This window comes from Watersipora subatra, chromosome 10 (genome assembly GCF_963576615.1).
Source record: "Watersipora subatra chromosome 10, tzWatSuba1.1, whole genome shotgun sequence".
Lineage (NCBI taxonomy): Eukaryota > Metazoa > Bryozoa > Gymnolaemata > Cheilostomatida > Watersiporidae > Watersipora > Watersipora subatra.
The window spans coordinates 28232242-28260212 of NC_088717.1; the positions used below are offsets into that span (position 1 = coordinate 28232242).

General features: G+C 38.2%; 3 protein-coding genes across 3 annotated transcripts in view; all 3 read left to right on the forward strand.

Moving 5' to 3' along the window:
- LOC137406935 (multidrug resistance protein 2-like) overlaps window positions 1-966 on the forward strand; it is a 33043-nt gene extending 32077 nt beyond the window's left edge. The window contains exon 10 of the mRNA XM_068093536.1: window positions 850-966. Within this exon, the coding sequence (XP_067949637.1) occupies window positions 850-966 (117 nt within the window). The remainder of the gene's footprint in view (window positions 1-849) is intronic.
- Window positions 883-27959, forward strand: LOC137405629 (phosphatidylcholine translocator ABCB4-like). Its single transcript, XM_068091951.1, has 16 exons — window positions 883-960; window positions 1168-1293; window positions 2211-2423; window positions 4184-4354; window positions 4504-4710; window positions 4876-4980; window positions 13806-13991; window positions 15112-15378; window positions 16051-16254; window positions 16463-16563; window positions 16963-17124; window positions 24064-24220; window positions 24599-24796; window positions 25761-25967; window positions 27395-27541; window positions 27638-27959. Exons 2-16 carry the CDS (start codon window positions 1180-1182, stop codon window positions 27836-27838), a joined length of 2640 nt encoding a protein of 879 aa, XP_067948052.1. The 5' UTR covers window positions 883-960; window positions 1168-1179; the 3' UTR covers window positions 27839-27959.
- LOC137406108 (uncharacterized) lies at window positions 20364-21164 on the forward strand (the record flags this gene model as incomplete). Its single annotated transcript, XM_068092639.1, has 2 exons — window positions 20364-20828; window positions 21075-21164. Coding segments are annotated over exons 1-2 (555 nt in total), but the record flags the coding sequence as incomplete, so codon positions are not given.
- Window positions 27960-27971: the final 12 nt, after the last annotated feature.

The window sequence follows — 27971 nt, forward strand, 5'->3', positions numbered from 1 at the left end:
AGTTTATAGAGGTCAGCGTGCAACTATTGTTGTAGTTTATAGAGGTCAGCGTGCAACTGTTGTTGTAGTTTATAGAGGTCAGCGTGCAACTGTTGTCGTAGTTTATAGAGGTCAGCGTGCAACTATTGTTGTAGTTTATAGAGGTCAGCGTGCAACTGTTGTTGTAGTTTATAGAGGTTAGCGCGCAACTGTTGTTGTAGTTTATAGAGGTCAGCGTGCAACTGTTGTTGTAGTTTATAGAGGTCAGCGTGTAACTGTTGTTGTAGTTTATAGAGGTTAGCGTGCAACTGTTGTTGTAGTTTATAGAGGTCAGCGTGCAACTGTTGTTGTAGTTTATAGAGGTCAGCGTGTAACTGTTGTGTTAGTTTACAAAGTTCAGCGGTATGATTAATGTGTTCACTCCAGCTCTGCACAATAATATCTCATGTGTTTTACATTCGGTGCGCACTACACATTCTGCTATGCCAACTATAGTATCAGACATTTGCGTGCGGTCTGTCAAAAAGAATTTTACAGCGCTGGAGCAGATAACTATTGTACATGTACTAGACACTGCGGTAAGACTGGGAGAAGTCTGTAAGGTGGTTAGCTATGGCCTGCCATTACGTCATCATAACAATGACCAAAGCAGAGGCATTCCAAAACAAAAAACCCCAAAATTGAACATACTTGAGACTAGACATGCTCTGTACCTAGGCAGGCACTATGTATTTAGTAGTTTTAGTCGTACTTGTTTTGGTCCTTCAACTACCAATTTGCCAGTTAAATACTCGACTCACTGAATAGGCTAGAGATATAGAGATACGTATATATGTAATGCCACATGTAGGAACTACATGTATTTTGCAGTGTGTTGAGATTGATAGCTCATCGTGTGATGGAGTGAAGGTGGACTCCGTGAAAGGGGAAATTGAGTTTAAGAATGTCAGCTTCTCGTATCCAGCAAGAAAAGAAATTAAGGTGTGATTTATTATTTTTAAAAACTTGAAAATAATGTTGCCAGAACTTTAGTGTGCCACGGATGAACTGTTCTTTACCATTGACTTCAGTTAAGGAACTTATATAATGGTGTATGGTATATGCACAGTGTAATGATAACATAGTTACAATTGTTGTTCAACAAAATTCTCCTAACAAGTCTTATTCAGTGTTCAGTTACTGGTTCAGGTACTGAGTGGCATGGCTCTATCGGTGCTGAAGGGAGAGACGGTGGCATTGGTTGGTGAGAGTGGTTGTGGGAAGAGCACAGTCTTTCACCTTCTGCAGAGGTTTTATGACTGTGACTCAGGAAAGGTAAACACCTAATCTTTATATATTATATATCTATAAATATAACTTTATATATTAGATATATTATTATTAACGTTTAATATTGTTGACATATATTATTGTTGACATATATTATTGTTGACATATATTATGGTTGACATATATTATTGTTGATGTATATTATTGTTGACATATATTATTGTTGATATATACTATTGTTGACATAGATTATTGTTGATGTATATTGTTGTTGACATATATTATTGTTGACATACATGATTGTTGATGTATATTATTGTTGACATATATTATTGTTGATGTAGATTATTGTTGACATATATTATTGTTGACATATACTATTGTTGACATATATTATTGTTGACATATATTATTGTTGATATATATTATTGTTGATGTATATTATTGTTGATATTATTGTTGATGTCTATTATTGTTGACATATATTATTGTTGATATATATTATGGTTGAAATATATTATTGTTGATGTATATTATTGTTGACATATATTATTGTTGATGTATATTGTTGTTGACATATATTATTGTTGATATATACTATTGTTGGCATATATTATTGTTGATGTACATTATTTTTGACATATATTATTGTTGACATATATTATTGTTGACATATATTGATTTATTGTTCCAATGGTGAAAAAATAAAATAGTCAGGCAGACTTTAAATCAATTGTGAACCTAAATACGCTGACCTAAATACGCTGACCTAGACCAAATATATATGTTAACTTGTGTAGCCTAGCCGAAATATGCTATTTTAAGTTAGGCTACACATATTATTGTTAGGGTTAAGTTACATTAATATTATAAAAAACATTCATCAATGGCTACAAGTCCTACCGCTAGCATATTATAATATGAACTGTTATGGTATAACAGGAAATGGTGTTATGTCACAGGTGTTTATTGATGGTCAGGATCTCAAGTCATACAACCTCAACTGCCTTCGTAATTACATGGGAATTGTGTGTCAGGAACCAGTGCTATTTGCTACAACTATTGGAGAGAACATTAGACTGGGTGCCAAGTGGAAAGATGAAGTAACGCAAGAAAGAATAGAACAAGCGGCTAAACAAGCAAATTGTTATGATTTTATCTGCCAACTTCCTCAGGTTCGACGTTTATTTTGCTCTGGTCCTGTTCTCTCCTGCCATAGTCATAGAGTTATCACTTTGTCTGTGTATGCTTGCCAAGTAACAATGCAGATAACTATAATACTCTATGGCAATCTTAGACATGACAATGTCGAACACTCGGCTATATCAAGCTTTTAACCTTGTGACAGGAATTGGGTTTGAATTCTTTACTGTGATTATGTAAAATAGTTTTAGATAACCTGCTAATGAAAAGGAATTGATCGAAAATCACATTCTGAATATTAAATCTTAATATTGTGTTAGCTTTTATGTGAATGAAATGTTGCTCATAACAATGCGTCATCTATGGAAGTATTTATTTTAATATCCTGTCTACATCCTTGAGTAGAAATACGCTTGTTAAATGTCATCTCACATGTAAATTGGCTGCCTATTAGAATGCCGCAATTACGTATGCAAACATGCAGCATGCAGGATATTTACTTGCTAATTCAAGGTTAGAATAGGTCATAGTTGTACTTACTATTATAACACAAAGCACATTTAATACTTGTTATCAAATACAACATATACTGATTTTATAAATGCGTGCTAATGTACAGACGGGAAAGAGAATTGCATTCAAAGAATTAAGTGTGAAAATATTGTAGTTATATCTAAAAGTACTGTACAAGGTGAAAACTGCAGTTAAAGCGAATAACATGTATAATTATAGCAAGTTAATTGTATTTATTATTTATAATTTAGAATATTGTGAAAGACTGATTTATTTGTATATTCATTAATTGCAGTTTATATGTTTTATAAATATTGTATAGACTCATGTATAGAATAATAGGGCTACTTGCCAGGGTTTGTCTACATGTCATTATGTAATCATTGAATCCATTGCTGTCCATTGTTGTCCATTGCTTATGCCTCATGCTTATTAATAGTGTGTTCCTTTTATGGGCATATTTAGAATTATAGTAGGCGGAGCTAACATTGCTATATAAGCCAGTGCGTGAGTTGCACTGGCTCTCTTGGTGTACTTTTATGCTACTGTCTGCATGTACTAGAGACTACCACGAAAAACGGAATAATTATACTTTAACGGAACTGATCGTATTGACGCCTGCCTTGGTGGCTTATTAGTTGCAGAAGGCAGGCTTCGATCAAGCACCAGATGGAACTGCCGGGGCTGATCTATAAGGCTAGGTATTGACTACGCTTCAACTAAACCTCATCAGATATGCATAAAAGATCTGGCCCTGGAGTGAGCAACTAGTAGACCTAGACTAGTTAAATATAGAATAGCAGAGGGCAGGCTCACTTGGTTTCTGACTAGCCTGACTGCTGGACACTTGTCATAGACTGGCCTGACTCTTTGGACGTGTCAGGCAGGCCTCAGATAAGGTGTACCAGGAGTTTGGGTTAAATCCACCTGTTAGAGTGGTAAAACTGACTCGGCTACCAGAGTCAGGCCTTTCCAATATTAGCTATAATTTATATCATATTGTAAATATAATTTATGAGTGCAATTTACAGTGTGTTATTAATATTTACAGTGTACTGTTGATATTAACAGTGTGTTATTGATGGCTGTTGATGTTTTAGCATACTTCAACAAAATCTCAAAAAGTGTTCTAATAATGTGTTATAACAATATGTTATGGTGTGCTATAATAATATAAAATATTATATGCATTTTAATCTATATGATACTTAATATCTTAGCGTTACAATAAAATTAACATCAATACTAACATCAAATATCAAGATTATTTTCTGTGTAGGGATTTGACACTCCGGTTGGAGACAGGGGTGTACAACTGAGTGGAGGACAGAAACAAAGGATTGCTATTGCTAGAGCCTTAGTCCGAGATCCTGCTATTCTCTTATTAGATGAGGCTACCTCCGCCCTTGATACTCAAAGTGAATCAGTGGTTCAAGAAGCTTTGTATAGGGTTAGTGCATCAAGAAATATCGATTTATTATTGCATATTGCTTGTTACGTATTGCTCATTGCTAATTGCTCATATAAACACATTTGACACTTAGATCCAGCGCAACAAAAGTGCGAAGCTCTATTTGAAGTGCTAACGTAATTTTGTAGGCAAGCAGAGGTAGAACGACTCTAGTCATTGCCCACAAACTCTCAACAGTAAAATTTGCTGATAGAATATTTTTACTCCAAGACGGGAAAGTGCATGAAGAAGGAACCCATAGCTACCTCCTTTCTCAAAAAGGAGTTTACTACTCTTTAGTGATGAGGCAACTCCAACAAGAAAAAGAAGAGCATTTTAGAAAACCCCGCAGTAAGGTATGTAAGATTTCATCCATGCCTTGGCTATATCCATACGCTTGTAATGAAAACTCGTAATGTCAACTATTTACTGAGCAAATTTTTTATTTTTATTTATTGGTTGATGGTATCTCTCCACTTCCATTTTTATTCAATCAACAAATACCAAAGTAATTTTTATAGGAACGTGTCAACTATGAAACAGAAAGATTGCTGGGTAAATCGGACTCTCATTCCTCTTCTATAGCATCTTGCAAATTGCTTCAACCAACTCCAGTTCAAGAATCGGTAAGGTTTTGTAGTTCATCGACTATAAATAACACTACTAGATTATGTTAATAATAATATGATATAAAATAGCCTATATTACCTACTATACATACAAAATGAAAAAAATTCACTGGATGGAATAAATTAAATACTTGCATCTCATCCAACTTTGCTTATTATTATTGTTACTATTATCGTTATTATATTATTGGGGTTTGCGCAAGCTGATGCTTTGCTGGTTTAGTAATTCAAACCTCGGACTAGAAACACTTTTCTTAGAATATATGTTGGCCCCAGTAGCGCAGCTAACTGTGCCTAGGCAATCTCATTGTTCTCTATTTTTGGTGTGGCCAACTCCTCCAAACTCTCAAGCCCACCAAGTGCCCCAATTGCAGTCTGTACCACATTGACAGATGTCCTCCACCATTTCCTCAGTTCTTTCGCTTACTTTTAATACTTTCCGCTTTGTGTAGGTTTTTTGTATATAATTTTTATATTTTGGTACTGCTACTTCAATTAGTGTATGCAGCAGAAGCTTATTTTCCCCTCCAGTATCTCCGGTCTTCTAGCAGCAACCACATGGTTAATCTGTATTACTATGTCCCATAAAATCTTTGCCTTTTCCTTTATATCTATGCCGACATCATTTTTGTTGTCTCCCATGATGTCATCATCCTCTAAATGATGGTACACTTCATCAGCAATAATTGATGTCAATCGGTAAGCAAAGTTATAAATCTATAGTTGCTTAGGGCCGAGCCTATACTTTTGTTCTTCTATATGAGTATAGTTCACCTTGTTGTCACCTACTTAGGAGTCTCCCCCTTTCCAAGGCATTTATCCAGGTGATGATATAAGTAGCTTGCATGCAGTCCTGAGAAATTATTGATACAGAATCCTTTTACTCCTACTCAATAACAGGCACCATCTTATTGTTATTATTATTGGTATTATTGTCCGGTCTCTCGCGCTCTTGCAGTCAATCGTTTCGGCAATCACTGTATAATTATTATTATTGGTGTTAAGCACAGCATGATGTTAAGTCGATGTTAGTATCTTTGTAACTCATGTCAGAACAACTAACGTGAGAAATCCAAAACCTTCTTAAGTATTCTAGCTGATCTGCAGTAAATTGCATTTTGGGATTTTCTACTAATCATCATTCAGTATGAGCAGCTCATCTTTCAGATTCTTGCCTGCTCCTAATGCTCCAGCCACAATAAGGACACTTGTCACAGATGTTTTCCAGGCCTTCAATTCTTTTGCCAAATCCTGATACTTCTCTACCTTTTCATGTTCTTTGTTTGTTTTCTCAGCTCCTAGTACAGCCAGGAGATTCGTGTGATCCGTGTGATCTAGCTTTTTGTCCCTTGATGCCATATTTGGTCATCTGGCCTGTATTACATGATCTGTTTGAATCCTGTAATACAGAGATTATAAATCATGTGATAATATAATAATAATTATTATTACCATTTTTATCACAGCTTAAGTCCTGGTGCTGTGTTCTGTCGTTGGCGTAGTTCTACTAGACTGGGATGGACAGGATTTAAAAAAAATGTTAATTGATCCTAACAGGGTTGTTTCTTCTAGCATAATGTATTTCTTCACATCGACTCTCAGTAGAGCCATCCAATCAGTCATCCAATATTTCACATAAAGAGCTCCTACTATGATGTGTATGACTTGTGGTGTTGTTTTCCACATTCGGGTTATCTCCAATGCTATATACCCTGTCCATTTTCTATTTTGCTGTCCATGATACTCAGAAATCATCATGAACAGCAAAATCTACAATCAGTGTTTCTGACTTCAGCTTGTCCGCTATCAAAATATCCGGCCTCCTAGCCTCTATGACCTGTGTATCTGTGTGTATAGTGAAATACCACAAAATCTTTACATACTCATTGTCCAACACTGACTCAACCCAGGGTCAAACCAGGTCTTGCTTTTTTGGGAATCCATAGGTACCACACGATTCTCAGTGAATGATTGAAGCCACACGGTCGTGTCTCTTTTTATATATATTCTCCCTGTACTAACTTCTCACATTTACTCAGCAGGTGCATCACCTTTACATCTAGCTCACCACATATTCTACACTTCTCGCTGCCCATTTCTTTCATGATGTTCATCTTATAATTTATTGTGGAAAGTACCTGGTCTTGAGCAACTAAAATTAATCCTTATGTTTCTTTCTTCAGCAATTCAGTTTACAACCAATTCCAAGAGCGAGTGTCTGTCTCTTCTACACTACTCAGATACTGACTATGAAGAGCCTTTTTATCTATCCATCCCTCAATCCCTGTTGTATTCCTTTTTATCTATCCATCCCTCAATCCCTGTTGTATTCCTTTTTATCTATCCATCCCTCAATCCCTGTTGTATTCCTTTTTATTTATCCATCCCTCAATCCCTGTTGTATTCCTTTTTATCTATCCATCCCTCAATCCCTGTTGTATTCCTTTTTATCTATCCATCCCTCAATCCCTGTTGTATTCCTTTTTTCAGTTCTCCAGCTTTTCCGTTCCTCCTTGCTTTCACAAAATCATCCAAAACATAATCTGCAAAAACTAATTCCTTTACAAAGTCTGACAAACTGCATTTCTCGATCATCACACATTCCTCAATTGAAATCATTCCTTTACTTCCTACATCTTCACTAATGTGCAGTCTGTCTACATCCGCTTTTGGATGGAGGGTACGATTCATCAGTTTCTCGTCTTTTTATCCATCTCTTTCGACTCACCAACAGTCCAATCAACTATTCCTGCTGTGCAACGCACTGCTGCCCATGTGTTTATTGCTTTAATTATATTTTTTCCACTCGGTTTCAACTCGAGCACTTTTCTTATTCTTATTTCTCCTAGGTCTTGCAACAGATTTTGTCCTTTCGACATACTAACACTTGAGTTACCTGAGTCCTCTATTTTCTTTTCTTATCACCAACGTGGCACACTTTTGCAGTCCAAATTTAATACATATATCATTTGCAAATACTCTGTGTTTAGTACTGTTTACTATAGAGCCTTTAGTTCTGCCTTAGCCTTTCCATGAAGCTTCAGATCATCCATGTATTAGAGGTGGTCAACCTTTCTGCTTTGTCGATGCTTGTACACCTGAGTAGCCTTCCTCAATAGAATTGAAAGTCAAATAAGTGCAGTCACAAAGAGAAGGGGAGATAAAGAATCTTCTTGAAAGATTTCTATTTTGATGTCTGCCTCTGCAATCTTTTTATCAAAGTATTCTAGTTCAACGTTTCAAGTTCCCATTATGTTTTTATCTGTTCAATCACATTCTTTACTATGCCAGTTAACACCATTGCCTTCAAAATTCATGAATGGTGCAGCATGGTGCACCTTTTTTGATGACAGCCAATCAATGATACTGCTAAGTTAGTATTACTTTTTTTCGAGATTGCCTTATCTTATACGTGATGGTTTTTGGTGCCCTTGGGTTCTTGATACAGTCTTACCTTTTCTTTCTAATAATGTTCTGTCTAGACAAGTGTTCATACAATTTTTTAGCTAATATATCTGTTAAAGTTGTCTACATGAGTGGTCAGCAAGTGATAGGTCAGTAGTCTCCAGGTTGTGTCCCTTTTGCTGGGTCTTTCATGATCGGGACAGTTATTCCTGATGTCATCAATTTGGGCACATTTTCTTTTTCTAAGCATTTCTGTAGATGAACTGCCACTGTTCATGCACACTCTTAAGATGTTAAATCCAAAATTCTTGTACTCTATCTTGTCTTAGGGATTTTCAGTTGGAGACTTTACTTATCATGATTCTCACATCATTCACATGAATACAAAGGTTATCTTGCCTCTTTACGCGCTTCAGTCTGCCTGTTACTCTGTTTAGTCTTTCTGCATCGGTATTGTGCATTATTCATTCACCTCATATTCCATGCCAAAACATTCTAGATTCTTCTTTGTAATCCTTTGTTTTTGAAGCCTCATTTTTATTGGGTAATCGTGATCTCTTCCTTTACACTTTGCTACTTCACTCAAATCTGATCTTGTACTTGTCAATTTCAGTTACAGCCTTACCTTCCGCGCTGTGACTCAGTTGCGTTTTCATTCCCTATTCCCACTCAACCTTTCTTTGCACAAGCCAAGATGGTATCATTTAGTTCCGAGATACTATTGATCTCAACACAATCTAGTACCATGTGAATATTTTTCAATTCTTCCATGATTTTCCCTCTCTCAATTTCTCTAAGACTTCTTAGCTTTGCTCAATCTCTAGCTAACCTACTGCATTTATCTATTGTTTTCTTCACCGGTTCGTTCTCCTTCTCTAAAGCTGGATTTCTTACAGTCTCATCAATATTTGTTTCTCTGACTCATTCCGCTCTTTGGTTTTATGTGCTAAAGGGTCGCTTTCATTTTCTCTTGAGCTTCCACCATCTTTTTCTCTTCGTTCAGTTTTCTGTTTCGTTCTTACTTTGATCTCATTAAGTTCCTCTTGTATTAACCACTTTTTCTCTGTATATTCCTTGCTTGGTCTGCCAGTTTCTGCTCACTGCTGTCAAACCCTCTCTCTTTTCTCCAAATGTTATACATTCTTTTTTGGTATTCCCACACTTCCGACCTACTATTAAAGTACCATTTCATCCCAGTCCTGTCAAATATCCAATAAAAAAATCCTCTTCTCTTGAATACTCCCGTCTAATCATGTCATGCCAGTAACAGGATGATGACCGCAGGTTGCCTGGTCCTCTATATTCCCATGGCTGGATGAGAGATGCTTATCATGGCTATCTATCTCATTCACGCTGTTATCTTGATTTTCGTTGTTTGATTTTATCATGGTTTAAGTTGTCAATTTTCTTTAAAGGTTGACTTGCAACAAGATTCACATTACAGTTATTTGATATGAAAAGATTCACCATGTTTCACTCTGTTGTGTTGTAGGTGCAAAATATGTGGAAATGTGATTACAAGCTCTTAAAAACTCAAAAATGAACAGTTAATCGCAGCCATCAAAAAAACCATGTAGGTTGGAATCCCTTTCCAAAACGGCTGAAATGGGACATAGTTGAACGTGATGTGCTTCTGTTTACACGTACAAGCAACCTCATTCGTCGAAATATTTTCACAAATTTACTTCACGCATTCGATAAAACCATGTCTATTGTCTTTACGCGTCTATTTCATCGCCATTGTAATGCTGTCACTTACAGCACAGATATCTCAAAATCTAGCCTAAAAATTAGTTTAATTAATTAACCTTAGCTCGAAGGAGTGCATATCATCCTCTGATAAACATGATGAGCCTAATGGTTACCTATGATAGTTGAAAAATGCTGTAGAGATTTTTCGCACCCTTTGGCAGGAAGTGTGAGCCACATGATCAGATTATGACTGGATGATTAAACCAAGCTGAAATGAAATTTTAAAGTAGCGAACATCTATATTTGATAAGGGCAATCCGGTAGAACCCGAAGTGTTAGTCATAAACTAGCGCTACGAAACGTTTTCTATTAAGCTTTTAATTAGCTTTTAATTTCACGTGATAATGTTATTGATCATGATAATGATTTTGAGTATGTCATCAAAATAAAAGAATTCCAACCAATAGCATTTTTGTGATAGCTGCGATTAACTGTTCATTTGTGAGCATTTAGGAGCTTGTAATCACATTACAGATTTTAGACCTACAACCCAGCAGAGTAAAGCATGGTGAACCTTTTAATGCCAAATAACTGTAATGTGTGTTTTGTTGCAAATCAGTCTCTCTCAGCTCATGGTCTTGTAAAGGATCTGTCTCACAGGGCAGTGAGTATTTTCTTTGGGTAATCTCCCCTAGCTTTTGACCCTTACAATGGTTCAAATTATCGGGCAACAGAGGTCCTGTGAAGGGTCGGCCACCAAGCTGATAGTTGTGAATCCCTGTTAAAGCCAATCCGCAATAATTTGGTGTTATATTGTTACTAGCTGTGCAACCCAGCGTTGCCCTTGTAATAAAGCCAATAGAAGAGTATTTGGACAGAAAATTGATTTTTATTTAACATATAACAACAATTGCCATTCTAACTTTCAAACTACATATCATGAGAAAAGTTTTTTGTCTTATAAACATTGAGAAGTATTGAGAGTTTGGCTATTAGCCAGTTTAATAATGTGAGCAAACAGCTTCTCGTGACGTTATGCTATGACCTGCGTAACACGCAAAGCAGTTAGGTTTTGCTCTGATGTAATGACTTATATTGGCGGGCTAGCAATTGGACTTCCGAGGTCTTGTGGGCTAGGCAGTAAGACTGGTGAATAACTTGGTCCGAGATCGCATCCTCTTCGGCACGGAATATTTATTCCAAGATTTTAAGATCTACAGCCGGATTTCCGACGGACTTTGAGAAATATATATATAGATTATTCTTATTATTAATGTCAGCATAGGACCAACACTCCTACCTGTTATATTACATATTGCATATAGGAGATGAGAACATAGTATCAACACTCCTACCTGCTATATTACATATTGCATATAGGAGATGAGAACATAGTATCAACACTCCTACCTGCTATATTACATATTGCATATAGGAGATGAGAACATAGGACCAACACTCCTACCTGTTATATTACATATTGCATATAGGAGATGAGAACATAGTATCAACACTCCTACCTGCTATATTACATATTGCATATAGGAGATGAGAACATAGGACCAACACTCCTACCTGTTATATTACATATTGCATATAGGAGATGAGAACATAGTATCAACACTCCTACCTGTTATATTACATATTGCATATAGGAGATGAGAACATAGTATCAACAATCCTACCTGCTATATTACATATTGCATATAGGAGATGAGAACATAGTATCAACACTCCTACCTGCTATATTACATATTGCATATAGGAGATGAGAACATAGTATCAACACTCCCACCTGCTATATTACATATTGCATATAGGAGATGAGAACATAGGACCAACACTCCTACCTGCTATATTACATATTGCATATAGGAGATGAGAACATAGTATCAACACTCCCACCTGCTATATTACATATTGCATATAGGAGATGAGAACATAGGACCAACACTCCTACCTGTTATATTACATATTGCATATAGGAGATGAGAACATAGTATCAACAATCCTACCTGCTATATTACATATTGCATATAGGAGATGAGAACATAGTATCAACACTCCTACCTGCTATATTACATATTGCATATAGGAGATGAGAACATAGGACCAACACTCCTACCTGTTATATTACATATTGCATATAGGAGATGAGAACATAGGACCAACACTCCTACCTGTTATATTACATATTGCATATAGGAGATGAGAACATAGTATCAACCCTCCTACCTGCTATATTACATATTGCATATAGGAGATGAGAACATAGGACCAACACTCCTACCTGTTATATTACATATTGCATATAGGAGATGAGAACATAGGACCAACACTCCCACCTGTTATATTACATATTGCATATAGGAGATGAGAACATAGGACCAACACTCCTACCTGCTATATTACATATTGAATATAGGAGATGAGAACATAGTATCAATACTCCCACCTGCTATATTACATATTGCATATAGAAGATGAGAACATAGTATCAACACTCCTACCTGCTATATTAAATATTGCATATAGGAGATGAGAACATAGTATCAACCCTCCTACCTGCTATATTACATATTGCATATAGGAGATGAGAACATAGTATCAACACTCCTACCTGCTATATTAAATATTGCATGTAGGAGATGAGAACATAGTATCAACCCTCCTACCTGCTATATTACATAATGAATATAGGAGATGAGAACATAGTATCAACACTCCTACCTGCTATATTACATATTGCATATAGAAGATGAGAACATAGTATCAACACTCCTACCTGCTATATTACATATTGCATATAGGAGATGAGAACATAGTATCAACACTCCTACCTGCTATATTACATATTACATATAGGAGATGAGAACATAGTATCAACAATCCTACCTGCTATATTACATATTGCATATAGGAGATGAGAACATAGTATCAACACTCCTACCTGCTATATTACATATTGCATATAGGAGATGAGAACATAGTATCAACACTCCTACCTGCTATATTACATATTGCATATAGGAGATGAAAATATAGTATCAACACTCCTACCTGCTATATTACATATTGCATATAGGAGATGAGAACATAGTATCAACAATCCTACCTGCTATATTACATATTGCATATAGGAGATGAAAATATAGTATCAACACTCCTACCTGCTATATTACATATTGCATATAGGAGATGAGAACATAGTATCAACAATCCTACCTGCTATATTACATATTGCATATAGGAGATGAGAACATAGTATCAACACTCCTACCTGCTATATTACATATTGCATATAGGAGATGAGAACATAGTATCAACACTCCCACCTGCTATATTACATATTGCATATAGGAGATGAGAACATAGTATCAACCCTCCTACCTGCTATATTACATAATGAATATAGGAGATGAGAACATAGTATCAACACTCCTACCTGCTATATTACATATTGCATATAGGAGATGAGAACAAAGTATCAACAATCCTACCTGCTATATTACATATTGCATATACGTAGGAGATGAGAACATAGTATCAACGCTCCCACCTGTTATATTACATCTTGCATATAGGGCATATAAATTCTGCTTACATATGATTTTAGCTCAAGAGTTTGCGGTAGCAAAAGAATTGTAATAAAATTAAACATTTAAATTTAAATTTATAGTTGAGACACTTTAACTAACAGATGTATTCTGACTTCTCTGTTACAGTCAAAAGAAATCTCTGCAAAAATGTCCAAACAGATCTCTCAACTGACTCAGCCAAACATTTCTATAATTGATATAGTGAGGATGAATCAACCAGAAATGTCACTGATTGCTGTCGGCATCGTTGCTGCAATTATTAATGGCACCGCCAATGTCCTATTTGCTATCCTGCTCAGTAATGCAGTCGGAGTAAGTTGGTTCACTTTTAAACAAGATGTATGGAACACAGGCTTAAATATTCTTTCTGCAACCAACATTAAACAACAGATATTTGAGTTTGAATTTGAAGTCTCACAGCGTTGCGATTGCTAACCCTGAGCGCACATAAAGTTTGGTATTTTCAATAAAGTTTTTTTTGTCTCCACAAAAATTCTAACTAGAATAATTAAAGTTTATGATCTTTAGTATAGTATTAAGAAACTGTATCATCCATATTGGTTGAAGAACTGTGCTCAGTGCGCAATAGGCATATAAAATGTCATCATAATTTGTGTTATTAAAACCTTTGCTAGGTGATCGGTTGATCATTCATATAGTAAAGGTTGGTGTTAAAGGATTTGCTCAGTATATCAAACAGATGAAAAATTTACCTGAACTTAGAAAAAATACACCAGATGGATCAACATGAATATTGTTCGCCTAACAACAAGAGATATTACCTACCTGGCAACAAGCTATTTTACCTATCAGCGGGTATTTTTACTTTTCTACATCGTAGCAAAAGGGTATCGTAATACTTTGCAAAGTTTGTTTTACTTTCCTTGCAACAGCTCATGATGCTTGCCAAGCAACAGGTCAAATCTGTTACTTAGCAACAGTTCATATTATCTAGCAACAGATCATATTACCTAGCAACTGATCATATTACCTAGCAACAGGTCATATTACCTAGCAACAGATCATATTACCTAGCGACAGATCATATTACCTAGCAACAAGTCATATTACCAAGCAACAGGTCCAATTGCTAACCTGAAGGATAGCAACGAGTCATATTGATTTTTAGCAACATGGTGTATCGCTCCCTGTTAACAGTTAAACATGGTATTGCTTTCTCAGAAACCCCTAATTCAAGCTTTTGTGGTACACTGTGTATCAGTTACTTGTACATGGATGTACATGGCATTAATCAACTTTCAGAAATATTCCTGTAAATAATGAACTGCCACCTTATTTGACACATGGCAACAAGTAGAACAGATAGCTCAGTTTGCTCCACTACAAAGCATTTGACAAACTCTTACCCTACATTCTTAAAACACTGATTTTACTGTAAAATATGGTTAATGCTGGACCTTTGATGTTTCAGGAACTATCTGAGCCTGACCTGTTGCTTCAGGAGAGACGAGTGAACATGATGGCACTTTATACAGTGCTGGCAGCCATACTTACTGGCCTCGCGTCCATCATTCAACATTACACTTTAACACTTTCTGGAGAGAAGCTAGTCGATAGATTGAGAAGGGAGTCATTTTCTTCTCTGATTAAACAGGAAATGACCTTCTTTGATCAGCCTGAAAATGGGGAAGGTCTGATAACCAATCGACTATTGTCAGATACCTCTCTCGTCAAAGGTGTAAGTTTTTCTCATTCTTTATTTGCCTCTTCTACCTTTTCCAAATTTTAATACCATATTGTAGTATCTAGTTTTTTAATTGTTAGATGGTATTGCAAGGTTAATGCAATATATCCTGATTTGTCAGCTCTTTTCTATGCTGAAATAACTCCAACTCTATCACTTCAGTAATAGTTTCTTTTCAGTTGATTTAGTTCGCTCTCCTATTGCAATTGGTGGCTGTTATAAAGGTTGGGAGAGACTTATTGGTATTTCGGACCACATTTCTTATTAAACGGCAAATTTTGAATAGGTTCAGATTTTCAATGTTTGGTTTGTATGCACATGAGTTATGTATAGAGCTTGTGAATTACACTCATGTGCTTTTCACAACAAGTGGTAGTTTTTGTATTGATTGGGAATGACTACATGATAGTATGCAGACATTAAGTCATAAAAAACTTGTTGCGGGCTCCTCTAAGATCTACATATCATTAAAAAGGTTTAGCCTGAGATATCAGTCATTTTTAATGCCTGTAAGCTACAATAAAATACCTCTTATCATGTGACTGATGCGTTCACCAAAGGCCACATACTTATTGTTCTAAATAATACAGCTAAGCAGGCAGAGAGGCCTGAACTAAAGAGGCCTGAAACTAGATCTGTCTTAGAAAGTCTGAACATGTATTTTAGGCTACAGGAATGCGGTTGGGTATACTAAGCCAAGCATATACTACAATAATAGGAGGCCTTATAGTGGCATTCTCACATGTATGGGAACTCGCTCTGGTTTCTCTGTTTTTTACTCCTATAATGATAGCATCAGGAACAGTGCAAGAGAGGTTCCTTCGAGGGAACACTTACAAAAATCAGGTCAACTTGGAGGAAGGAGTACAGGTATACTTCTATTTCTTCCTTAATTCGTTGTTTTGATGTTGGATTAAAAATCCTTTAAAATGGATTTTACATCAGAGCGAAACATTAGATATTGTAACGCTTACTCGCATCATAGAGAGGTGTGCAAGCAATAGAATAAGAGCTATGGACAACAGAGAATAAAAAACAAGCGCTTATATTGTCTTAATCAATATTGTTTTAATTTCAGATGGCACAAGAAGCGATAAGCAACATTCGGACGGTGACATCACTGAATAGGCAGAGGTATTTCACAGACAATTTTCATCAGCGCCTCAAAGCATTTTATCAGTGAGTCTGTAAAAATGAAATATTCAATATGGCCGGATTAATCAATATAATGTTTATATCAGTATATATCAATAATCAATAATTGTGGTAGTTAACCTTTTGAATCATATACCATATAAGAAAGCTGGGTTCATCAAGGACCAGTAATTATAGCTACTATAGCAATTATAGCTATACCAGTAATTATAGCTACTATAGTAATTATAGCTATACCAGTAATTATAGCTACTATAGTAATTATAGCTATATCAGTAATTATAGCTACTATAGTAATTATAGCTATATCAGGAATTATAGCTACTATCGTAATTATAGCTCTACCAGTAATTATAGCTACTATAGTAATTATAGCTATATCTGTAATTATAACTACTAACTGATGAACCTGATATATTTCAGAGCTGAGATAAAGAAGATATTCACGAGTGGTATAACTTATTCGCTGGCGCAATCAGCACAGTTTTTCATGTATGCGGTTTGTTATGGCTTTGGAGGATATCTGATTATATGTGGTTGTCTAACCTGGAGGAGTGAGAAGATCCCATTTCATTATATACTCAGGTACGATTATACATTAGCAGTACATGCTGGATACTCCACCCTAATCTTTTTTGTGCCCTCTTCGTTTGAGACTCATAAAGTTCTGAGTACGCCTTATTTACTTTAGCCTCAGACTTAAGACTTTGGACTTTAGACTCTAAATGCAGCTGTTTATTGTAGAACTGGAACTCTGAATTCAAAGGAATAATTTTATGAATGGCACCAAATCTTACGCCTTTCAAAGGCCTTGCAAAAAAATATCGCTCTTTTCCACAGAGTGTATACTTTTCACAGCCATGTCATTAACTGCTGTATATATAAAAAATTGATTACTCGCCCCGGATAACCCAATGAGCGGCTATTTCTAGTCGAACTCCCAGGTCGCCTACCAGAAACTTGGGAGTTAGAGCCTCAAGATCTCGTAGCAGCTCTAAATAGCTGGCATTTCTGCAACTGACTTGTGTTGATCGTTGCTGGTGTTTTGGCCACTTTTGAGCCTTCTGATTCCCATCTTTCCGACTAAGTATAATTTAGCAGCGTCAGATTTTGGCTAGAGTACCTACATGCATAATCCACAGCTTGTGAGTTGCTATGTCTACTTCCGTCATGTCTACTTTCTTCATGTCTACTTCATCATGTCTACATCCTTCATGTCTACTTCCTTCATGTCTACTTCTTTCATGTCTACTTCCTGCATGTCTAATTCCTTCATGTCTAGTTCCTTCACGTTTACTTCCTTCACGTCTACTTCCTTCACGTCTACTTCTTTCACGTCTACTTCCTTCACGTCTACTTCCTTCACGTCTACTTCCTTCCCGTCTACTTCCTTCCCGTCTACTTACTTCGCGTCTACTTCCTTCGCGTCTACTTCCTTCGCGTCTACTTCCTTCGCGTCTACTTCCTTCGCGTCTACTTCCTTCGCGTCTATTTCCTTCACGTCTACTTCTTTCACGTTTACTTCCTTCGCGTGTACTTCCTTCACGTCTAATTCCTTCACGTCTACTTCCTTCATGTCTACTTATTTCACGTCTACTTCCTTCACGTCTACTTCTTTCACGTCTACTTCCTTCGCGTCTACTTCCTTCGCATCTACTTCCTTCGCGTCTACCTCCTTCGCGTCTACTTCTTTCACGTCTACTTCCTTCGCGTCTACTTCCTTCACGTCTACTTACTTCACGTCTACTTCCTTCATGTCTATTTCCTTCACGTCTACTTCCTTCCCGTCTACTTCCTTCATGTCTACTTTCTTCCCGTCTACTTCCTTCGCGTCTACTTCCTTCGCGTCTACTTCCTTCATGTCTACTTCCTTCGCGTCTACTTCTTTCACGTCTACTTCCTTCACGTCTACTTCCTTCACGTCTACTTCCTTCCCGTCTACTTCCTTCCCGTCTACTTCCTTCGCGTCTACTTCCTTCGCGTCTACTTCTTTCGCGTCTATTTCCTTCGCGTCTACTTCCTTCGCGTCTACTTCCTTCGCGTCTATTTCCTTCACGTCTACTTCTTTCACGTCTACTTCCTTCGCGTCTACTTCCTTCACGTCTAATTCCTTCACGTCTACTTCCTTCACGTCTACTTATTTCACGTCTACTTCCTTCACGTCTACTTCTTTCACGTCTACTTCCTTCGCGTCTACTTCCTTCGCATCTACTTCCTTCGCGTCTATTTCCTTCACGTCTACTTCTTTCACGTCTACTTCCTTCGCGTCTACTTCCTTCCCGTCTACTTCCTTCATGTCTACTTTCTTCCCGTCTACTTCCTTCGCGTCTACTTCCTTCGCGTCTACTTCCTTCATGTCTACTTCCTTCGCGTCTACTTCCTTCACGTCTACTTCCTTCGCGTCTACTTCTTTCACGTCTACTTCCTTCACGTCTACTTCCTTTACGTCTACTTCTTTCACGTCTACTTCCTTCACGTCTACTTCCTTCACGTCTACTTCCTTCACGTCTACTTCCTTCACGTCTACTTCCTTCGCGTCTACTTCCTTCACATCTACTTCCTTCACGTCTACTTCCTTCACGTCAACTTACTTCACGTCTACTTCCTTCATGTCTACTTCCTTCACGTCTACTTCCTTCCCGTCTACTTCCTTCATGTCTACTTTCTTCGCGTCTACTTCCTTCGCGTCTACTTCCTTCGCGTCTACTTCCTTCATGTCTACTTCCTTCGCGTCTACTTCCTTCACGTCTACTTCCTTCGCGTCTACTTCTTTCACGTCTACTTCCTTCACGTCTACTTCCTTCACATCTACTTCCTTCACGTCTACTTCCTTCACGTCAACTTACTTCACGTCTACTTCCTTCATGTCTACTTCCTTCATGTCTACTTCCTTCACGTCTACTTCCTTCGCGTCTACTTCCTTCACGTCTACTTCCTTCGCGTCTACTTCTTTCACGTCTACTTCCTTCACGTCTACTTCCTTCACGTCTACTTCCTTCACGTCTACTTACTTCACGTCTACTTCCTTCATGTCTACATCCTTCATGTCTACTTCCTTCATGTCTACTTCCTTCATGTCTACTTCCTGCATGTCTAATTCCTTCATGTCTAGTTCCTTCACGTTTACTTCCTTCACGTCTACTTCCTTCACGTCTACTTCTTTCACGTCTACTTCCTTCACATCTACTTCCTTCACGTCTACTTCCTTCACGTCAACTTACTTCACGTCTACTTCCTTCGTGTCTACTTCCTTCACGTCTACTTCCTTCCCGTCTACTTCCTTCATGTCTACTTTCTTCCCGTCTACTTCCTTCGCGTCTACTTCCTTCGCGTCTACTTCCTTCATGTCTACTTCCTTCGCGTCTACTTCCTTCATGTCTACTTCCTTCGCGTCTACTTCCTTCATGTCTACTTCCTTCGCGTCTACTTCTTTCACGTCTACTTCCTTCACGTCTACTTCCTTTACGTCTACTTCCTTCACGTCTACTTCCTTCACGTCTACTTCCTTCACGTCTACTTCCTTCGCGTCTACTTCCTTCACATCTACTTCCTTCACGTCTACTTCCTTCACGTCTACTTCTTTCACGTCCACTTCCTTCGCGTCTACTTCCTTCGCATCTACTTCCTTCGCGTCTACTTCCTTCGCGTCTACTTCTTTCACGTCTACTTCCTTCGCGTCTACTTCCTTCACGTCTACTTACTTCACGTCTACTTCCTTCATGTCTATTTCCTTCACGTCTACTTCCTTCCCGTCTACTTCCTTCATGTCTACTTTCTTCCCGTCTACTTCCTTCGCGTCTACTTCCTTCGCGTCTACTTCCTTCATGTCTACTTCCTTCGCGTCTACTTCTTTCACGTCTACTTCCTTCACGTCTACTTCCTTCACGTCTACTTCCTTCCCGTCTACTTCCTTCCCGTCTACTTCCTTCGCGTCTACTTCCTTCGCGTCTACTTCTTTCGCGTCTATTTCCTTCGCGTCTACTTCCTTCGCGTCTACTTCCTTCGCGTCTACTTACTTCACGTCTACTTCCTTCATGTCTATTTCCTTCACGTCTACTTCCTTCCCGTCTACTTCCTTCATGTCTACTTTCTTCCCGTCTACTTCCTTCGCGTCTACTTCCTTCGCGTCTACTTCCTTCATGTCTACTTCCTTCGCGTCTACTTCTTTCACGTCTACTTCCTTCACGTCTACTTCCTTCACGTCTACTTCCTTCCCGTCTACTTCCTTCCCGTCTACTTCCTTCGCGTCTACTTCCTTCGCGTCTACTTCCTTCGCGTCTACTTCCTTCGCATCTACTTCCTTCGCGTCTACTTCCTTCGCGTCTACTTCTTTCACGTCTACTTCCTTCGCGTCTACTTCCTTCACGTCTACTTACTTCACGTCTACTTCCTTCATGTCTATTTCCTTCACGTCTACTTCCTTCCCGTCTACTTCCTTCATGTCTACTTTCTTCCCGTCTACTTCCTTCGCGTCTACTTCCTTCGCGTCTACTTCCTTCATGTCTACTTCCTTCGCGTCTACTTCTTTCACGTCTACTTCCTTTACGTCTACTTCCTTCACGTCTACTTCCTTCACGTCTACTTCCTTCACGTCTACTTCCTTCGCGTCTACTTCCTTCACATCTACTTCCTTCACGTCTACTTCCTTCACGTCTACTTCTTTCACGTCCACTTCCTTCGCGTCTACTTCCTTCGCGTCTACTTCCTTCGCGTCTACTTCCTTCGCGTCTACTTCTTTCACGTCTACTTCCTTCGCGTCTACTTCCTTCACGTCTACTTACTTCACGTCTACTTCCTTCATGTCTATTTCCTTCACGTCTACTTCCTTCCCGTCTACTTCCTTCATGTCTACTTTCTTCCCGTCTACTTCCTTCGCGTCTACTTCCTTCGCGTCTACTTCCTTCATGTCTACTTCCTTCGCGTCTACTTCTTTCACGTCTACTTCCTTCACGTCTACTTCCTTCACGTCTACTTCCTTCCCGTCTACTTCCTTCCCGTCTACTTCCTTCGCGTCTACTTCCTTCGCGTCTACTTCTTTCGCGTCTATTTCCTTCGCGTCTACTTCCTTCGCGTCTACTTCCTTCGCGTCTATTTCCTTCACATCTACTTCTTTCACGTCTACTTCCTTCGCGTCTACTTCCTTCACGTCTAATTCCTTCACGTCTACTTCCTTCACGTCTACTTATTTCACGTCTACTTCCTTCACGTCTACTTCTTTCACGTCTACTTCCTTCGCGTCTACTTCCTTCGCATCTACTTCCTTCGCGTCTATTTCCTTCACGTCTACTTCTTTCACGTCTACTTCCTTCGCGTCTACTTCCTTCACGTCTACTTCCTTTACGTCTACTTCTTTCACGTCTACTTCCTTCACGTCTACTTCCTTCACGTCTACTTCCTTCACGTCTACTTCCTTCACGTCTACTTCCTTCGCGTCTACTTCCTTCACATCTACTTCCTTCACGTCTACTTCCTTCACGTCAACTTACTTCACGTCTACTTCCTTCATGTCTACTTCCTTCATGTCTACTTCCTTCACGTCTACTTCCTTCGCGTCTACTTCCTTCACGTCTACTTCCTTCGCGTCTACTTCTTTCACGTCTACTTCCTTCACGTCTACTTCCTTCACGTCTACTTCCTTCACGTCTACTTACTTCACGTCTACTTCCTTCATGTCTACATCCTTCATGTCTACTTCCTTCATGTCTACTTCCTTCATGTCTACTTCCTGCATGTCTAATTCCTTCATGTCTAGTTCCTTCATGTTTACTTCCTTCACGTCTACTTCCTTCACGTCTACTTCTTTCACGTCTACTTCCTTCACATCTACTTCCTTCACGTCTACTTCCTTCACGTCAACTTACTTCACGTCTACTTCCTTCATGTCTACTTCCTTCACGTCTACTTCCTTCCCGTCTACTTCCTTCATGTCTACTTTCTTCCCGTCTACTTCCTTCGCGTCTACTTCCTTCGCGTCTACTTCCTTCATGTCTACTTCCTTCGCGTCTACTTCCTTCATGTCTACTTCCTTCGCGTCTACTTCCTTCATGTCTACTTCCTTCGCGTCTACTTCTTTCACGTCTACTTCCTTCACGTCTACTTCCTTTACGTCTACTTCCTTCACGTCTACTTCTTTCACGTCTACTTCCTTCACGTCTACTTCCTTCGCGTCTACTTCCTTCACATCTACTTCCTTCACGTCTACTTCCTTCACGTCAACTTACTTCACGTCTACTTCCTTCATGTCTACTTCCTTCACGTCTACTTCCTTCCCGTCTACTTCCTTCATGTCTACTTTCTTCGCGTCTACTTCCTTCGCGTCTACTTCCTTCGCGTCTACTTCCTTCATGTCTACTTCCTTCGCGTCTACTTCCTTCACGTCTACTTCCTTCGCGTCTACTTCTTTCACGTCTACTTCCTTCACGTCTACTTCCTTCACATCTACTTCCTTCACGTCTACTTCCTTCACGTCAACTTACTTCACGTCTACTTCCTTCATGTCTACTTCCTTCATGTCTACTTCCTTCACGTCTACTTCCTTCGCGTCTACTTCCTTCACGTCTACTTCCTTCGCGTCTACTTCTTTCACGTCTACTTCCTTCACGTCTACTTCCTTCACGTCTACTTCCTTCACGTCTACTTACTTCACGTCTACTTCCTTCATGTCTACATCCTTCATGTCTACTTCCTTCATGTCTACTTCCTTCATGTCTACTTCCTGCATGTCTAATTCCTTCATGTCTAGTTCCTTCACGTTTACTTCCTTCACGTCTACTTCCTTCACGTCTACTTCTTTCACGTCTACTTCCTTCACATCTACTTCCTTCACGTCTACTTCCTTCACGTCAACTTACTTCACGTCTACTTCCTTCATGTCTACTTCCTTCACGTCTACTTCCTTCCCGTCTACTTCCTTCATGTCTACTTTCTTCCCGTCTACTTCCTTCGCGTCTACTTCCTTCGCGTCTACTTCCTTCATGTCTACTTCCTTCGCGTCTACTTCCTTCATGTCTACTTCCTTCGCGTCTACTTCCTTCATGTCTACTTCCTTCGCGTCTACTTCTTTCACGTCTACTTCCTTCACGTCTACTTCCTTTACGTCTACTTCTTTCATGTTTACTCCCTTCATGTCTACTTCCTTCATGATTTCAACAAGTCACCTTTTTATGCCTGCTTGGTACCTTATTATCAGAAGCACATTATTTATTGCTGCAAGCTGGTTCCTGGCAATGTGCTGACCTTTTAGGACTTGCTGGACATGTTTTCGGTATTCAGTAATGGACATGGGATGCACTTCGACTTCATGGTCGATGCTACTTTGCATAATCCCAAAATACTTGCACCATTGTCCTACATATATCTTTGATGGCGGCATTTGTCACATAATCACTGTAACTTGACACACGAATGACAGATGACAGACAGACAAACACTGTGATTTATATTTGTAGATGACAACTCCAACATAATCTCTCATGTAATTCAATAATTTCCTTTCATAGGTACATAGAAATTAGGTAATTACAGGATATTTGCAGCAGTAATATTTGGCAGCACCGCTGCCGGACGAGCCCTGGCGCAACTGCCTGACTTGTATAAATCCAAGTCAGCTGCCTTCAACATCCGGAAGATCCTTGCATTCAAGTCCTTGATTGACCCATACTCTGAGAAAGGAGCTATATTGGTGAGGTATTGTTTGCCTTCTGGTTTGGTTTAGATTTTGGGGACCTATACTTTAATAAAATTAATTCTTAAATAGCACCACACTGCTTTTAACTATAATTGTAGCCCGACTTCTATTTTATTTCAAACTACAAAAAAAGTTTAAAAAGAATTTTAAAATATTGTTGCTTATATTAAAAGCTCTGATAACGAAGGGTGATCCTATTCACGCCTCTTACCTATTTTATAATCCTTCTGAGCTCAACTGCTAGGAACTTGCTTTGCAGCGCCTTTGAATGGTAGCTTTCTTATGATGATGCAATCAAACTCTTTCAAGTCTACTCAAGCAGTTTCAGAATTTCTCTTTTGAAAATCTTACAAAGTCTTTACTTGTTTACAGAACACGGTGAGGGGTCATGTTGAGTTCAATCAGGTTGAATTCAGCTACCCGACCAGAGAAGGGGTCAAGGTCCTACAGAAAACTACCTTCAGTGTAGAGAGTGGAGAAACACTAGCTCTAGTAGGAGCCAGTGGATGTGGTAAAAGTACATCCATCTCTTTGTTAGAGAGATTCTATGACAGTGTCTCTGGACAAGTGGTGAGTAGTTTTCAGAACCAACTGTTTACATGTGCCATGAGAAGTTATGGATGTGAGAGACAAAGTAAGACAACTCTTCGACTCTATGACTCTGGCTCTTTTAAAATTAACAGTTATTGATTACACACAGTTATACTCAGGTATCTAGAAAGTTGGTAGCAAGTCTTTGTTGGAGAACTCTGTAACATCATTTATATTAGCTTCTCTAGTTTAGTTTGCATGGAGGCTCATTCAAGGCCATATCTTTAGTTTATCACCTCTAGCCTATAATAGACATGCGTTTTACACCTCATTATCAAGTTAAACCACGAACCTTAATGAAGACATATTTAGTAATAAGCTATAATTCTTATCGTAACTTTATGAATATTGACTATTTTATTGATAGCTCTATTGGTGTTTCTATTAATGTCACTAAATCTAGTATAAATTATTTCATTTATTATAGAACTTTCATAATAATTATTAGATGAGATTTCTTCAATTGCAGCACTGATAATCAACATGTACACTCAGCTTGACCTCAGAGTATTGCATCATTTAATTAGCCAGAAATAACTAATAAAAGTTATTCAATAATTGAACTTTCTTTAAAACTATATATTCTCTGAAGGTAACACTATTAATTTGCTCCAAGGACACAGTTGCCTAACCATGTAGTTTGTAACTTAAGGCTATGGTCTTTTGAGACATTTATATTTTGTAACTTAAATGTATTTTATTTTGTTGTGTTTTCCAAGTGAATTACTTTTGATTGAAGTAAAGCCATTTACTCTATAACCAAAAAGATTTGTAGAGGTTGCTGTTGTCACTCCAAAAGCCAGAGTTGTGTCCTCTCTAAGAAACTGCTGATACCTAGAGCTATTCATAAAAGCGTAGAACTTGTCAGCGTACAAAGTGTTTGCTGACCTTTAAAGGTGCCCAGCTAAATCAGTAGCAGATCATTGACCTTTGCAACTTTCAGGCTATAGATGGAGAAGATGTAAAAGGTCTGAACATTCAATGGTTACGTCATCAGCTGGGAATGGTTTCTCAGGAGCCCACTCTGTTTGACATGACTATTAGAGAAAACATAGCTTATGGTGACAACAGAAGAGAAGTAGCTATTGATGAAATTATAGAAGCTGCCAGAAAGGCAAATGCTCATGGCTTCATCACTTCTCTACCTAAAGTGAGTGACTGATCACATGCAGCTTACAGGGTCAATAAGGAGTTGTCACATGTTGGCGCTTAACTAGCACACTGAAGGTCAACTGGGAGTTGTCTACTGAAGTAATAGAACTTGTTGTTTTGTAGAATAATTGGTTAGCATCTAAATCATGGCTTCATTTCTTCTCTGCCGCAGGTGCTCAAACATTTTCTACCGTGTGAACTTAGACAATATCGTCAATAAAAAGGTTCTGGTATCTAAGGCCTTGCTGTCTACCACGCTGTTAAAATGCGGTTGTGTTGGTACCGCCGGGGATTCCCAATCGTGTTATGGTTACATTAGAAACAAACATTAGAATCTTTGCAGAATCTTTTCTGTAAAGATTTTTAAGTAAATTGATATAATTTCCTTGTTTTTTCTTCTTGAACTGAAAGAATATATTTAACTAAAACAAGAGACTCGGTAGCTTAAACATGTGAACTTGTAAAAAATGAAAAACAAATAATTTTAATAAAAATATACAGTTTATGTTATTACCCAAAGAACATAGCATGTGGTACAAATGACCTTTAGGGAGATAGCATGTGGTACAAATGACCTTTAGGGACATAGCATGTGGTACAAATGACCTTTAGGGACATAGCATGTAGTACAAATGGCCTTTAGGGATATAGCATGTGGTACAAATGACTTTTAGGAACATAGCTTGTGGTACAAATGACCTTTAGGGACATAGCATGTAGTACAAATGACTTTTAGGGACATTGCATGTGTTACAAATGACCTTTAGGGAGATAGCATGTGGTACAAATGATGTTTAGGGACATAGCATGTGGTACAAGTGACCCCTAAGAATACAACATGTGGTACAAATGACCTTTAGGAACATAGCATGTGATACAAATGACCTTATAGGTGATTTTGACAAATTATTAACAATAGGCAAAGACTTGATATCTGAATATGCAGAAAAGTTAAACTCTCACTTCACTGTGATGATTAAAAGAGGTCAGTTGACTTATGTAGTACGTATAGTGATACCCTTTTCTATGATTCTTGCTTACTATAAATATGTAACCACTTCTGTTTGAAATGAAGTTTTTGCCATTAAAGTAATTAGCAAATATCCTTTCTACATATTTTACTCTCGCATATACTTAAATGTTAGGAGTTGCTGAAATATATCTCACCACTAATTCAATTTACGATAACTCCACGTTTGTTTAACAATGCTTTTCTCAAAAAATTGATATGTGATACGAGTTATTTGTCAGCAATATTTAAGAAACTTTAATGAATTTATGAGTTTTAGTTCTAGTTGGAGTTATAGAATCCTGAGATACAAAGAGTGACATCTTGACCATGCGTTAGTTGTAAGAAGAAATTCAACTTCTTTTGGTTCGAGTTCATGGGGCCTTACAGACGGTCTTCACATTTAATTAATTCAGGGCTATGAGACAAATGTTGGAGCAAAGGGAACTCAGCTGAGCGGAGGACAGAAACAAAGGATTGCTATTGCCAGGGCACTGGTTAGAAATCCAGCTATTTTACTTTTAGATGAAGCTACGTCTGCCCTCGATGCTGAAAGTGAGAAGGTTGGTTCAAATCTGGTCACTTTCAACACGTGCTAGTGATTCAGCCACTGTAAGTACGCCTAGTCTGTGGTAACACAAAGACTGGTTATGTTATAGATTGTTCAGGAGGCGCTAGAAAGAGCGATGGCGGGAAGGACGACTATAATTATAGCTCACAGACTATCAACTATAAAGAATGCTAATAAAATAGGAGTGATAGAAGATGGAAGGATAGTAGAGATGGGCAGCCATGAGGAACTTATTGAGAAGAAGGGATGCTACTACAATCTCATTCAGGCTCAACTGTGTGAGTGCTGAGTTATCTGCCCAGAGTCCTTTAACTAGATCGCAGCTTTAACTTTGGCAGGACTACGTTATAACACTTGAAAAAGTTTTTTCCAGCTACTCCAGACTCTCTTATTTGTTTAGTTCAACCATGCGCAATCGTATA

Coding starts and splice junctions, on each gene's coding strand:
- LOC137405629 (XM_068091951.1), top strand. CDS start 1,180: ATGGCTCTATCGGTGCTGAAGGGAGAGACGGTGGCATTGGTTGGTGAG. Junction 15,379..16,050: donor ATACCTCTCTCGTCAAAGGT/GTAAGTTTTTCT, acceptor CATGTATTTTAG/GCTACAGGAATGCGGTTGGG. Junction 16,564..16,962: donor CGCCTCAAAGCATTTTATCA/GTGAGTCTGTAA, acceptor GATATATTTCAG/AGCTGAGATAAAGAAGATAT.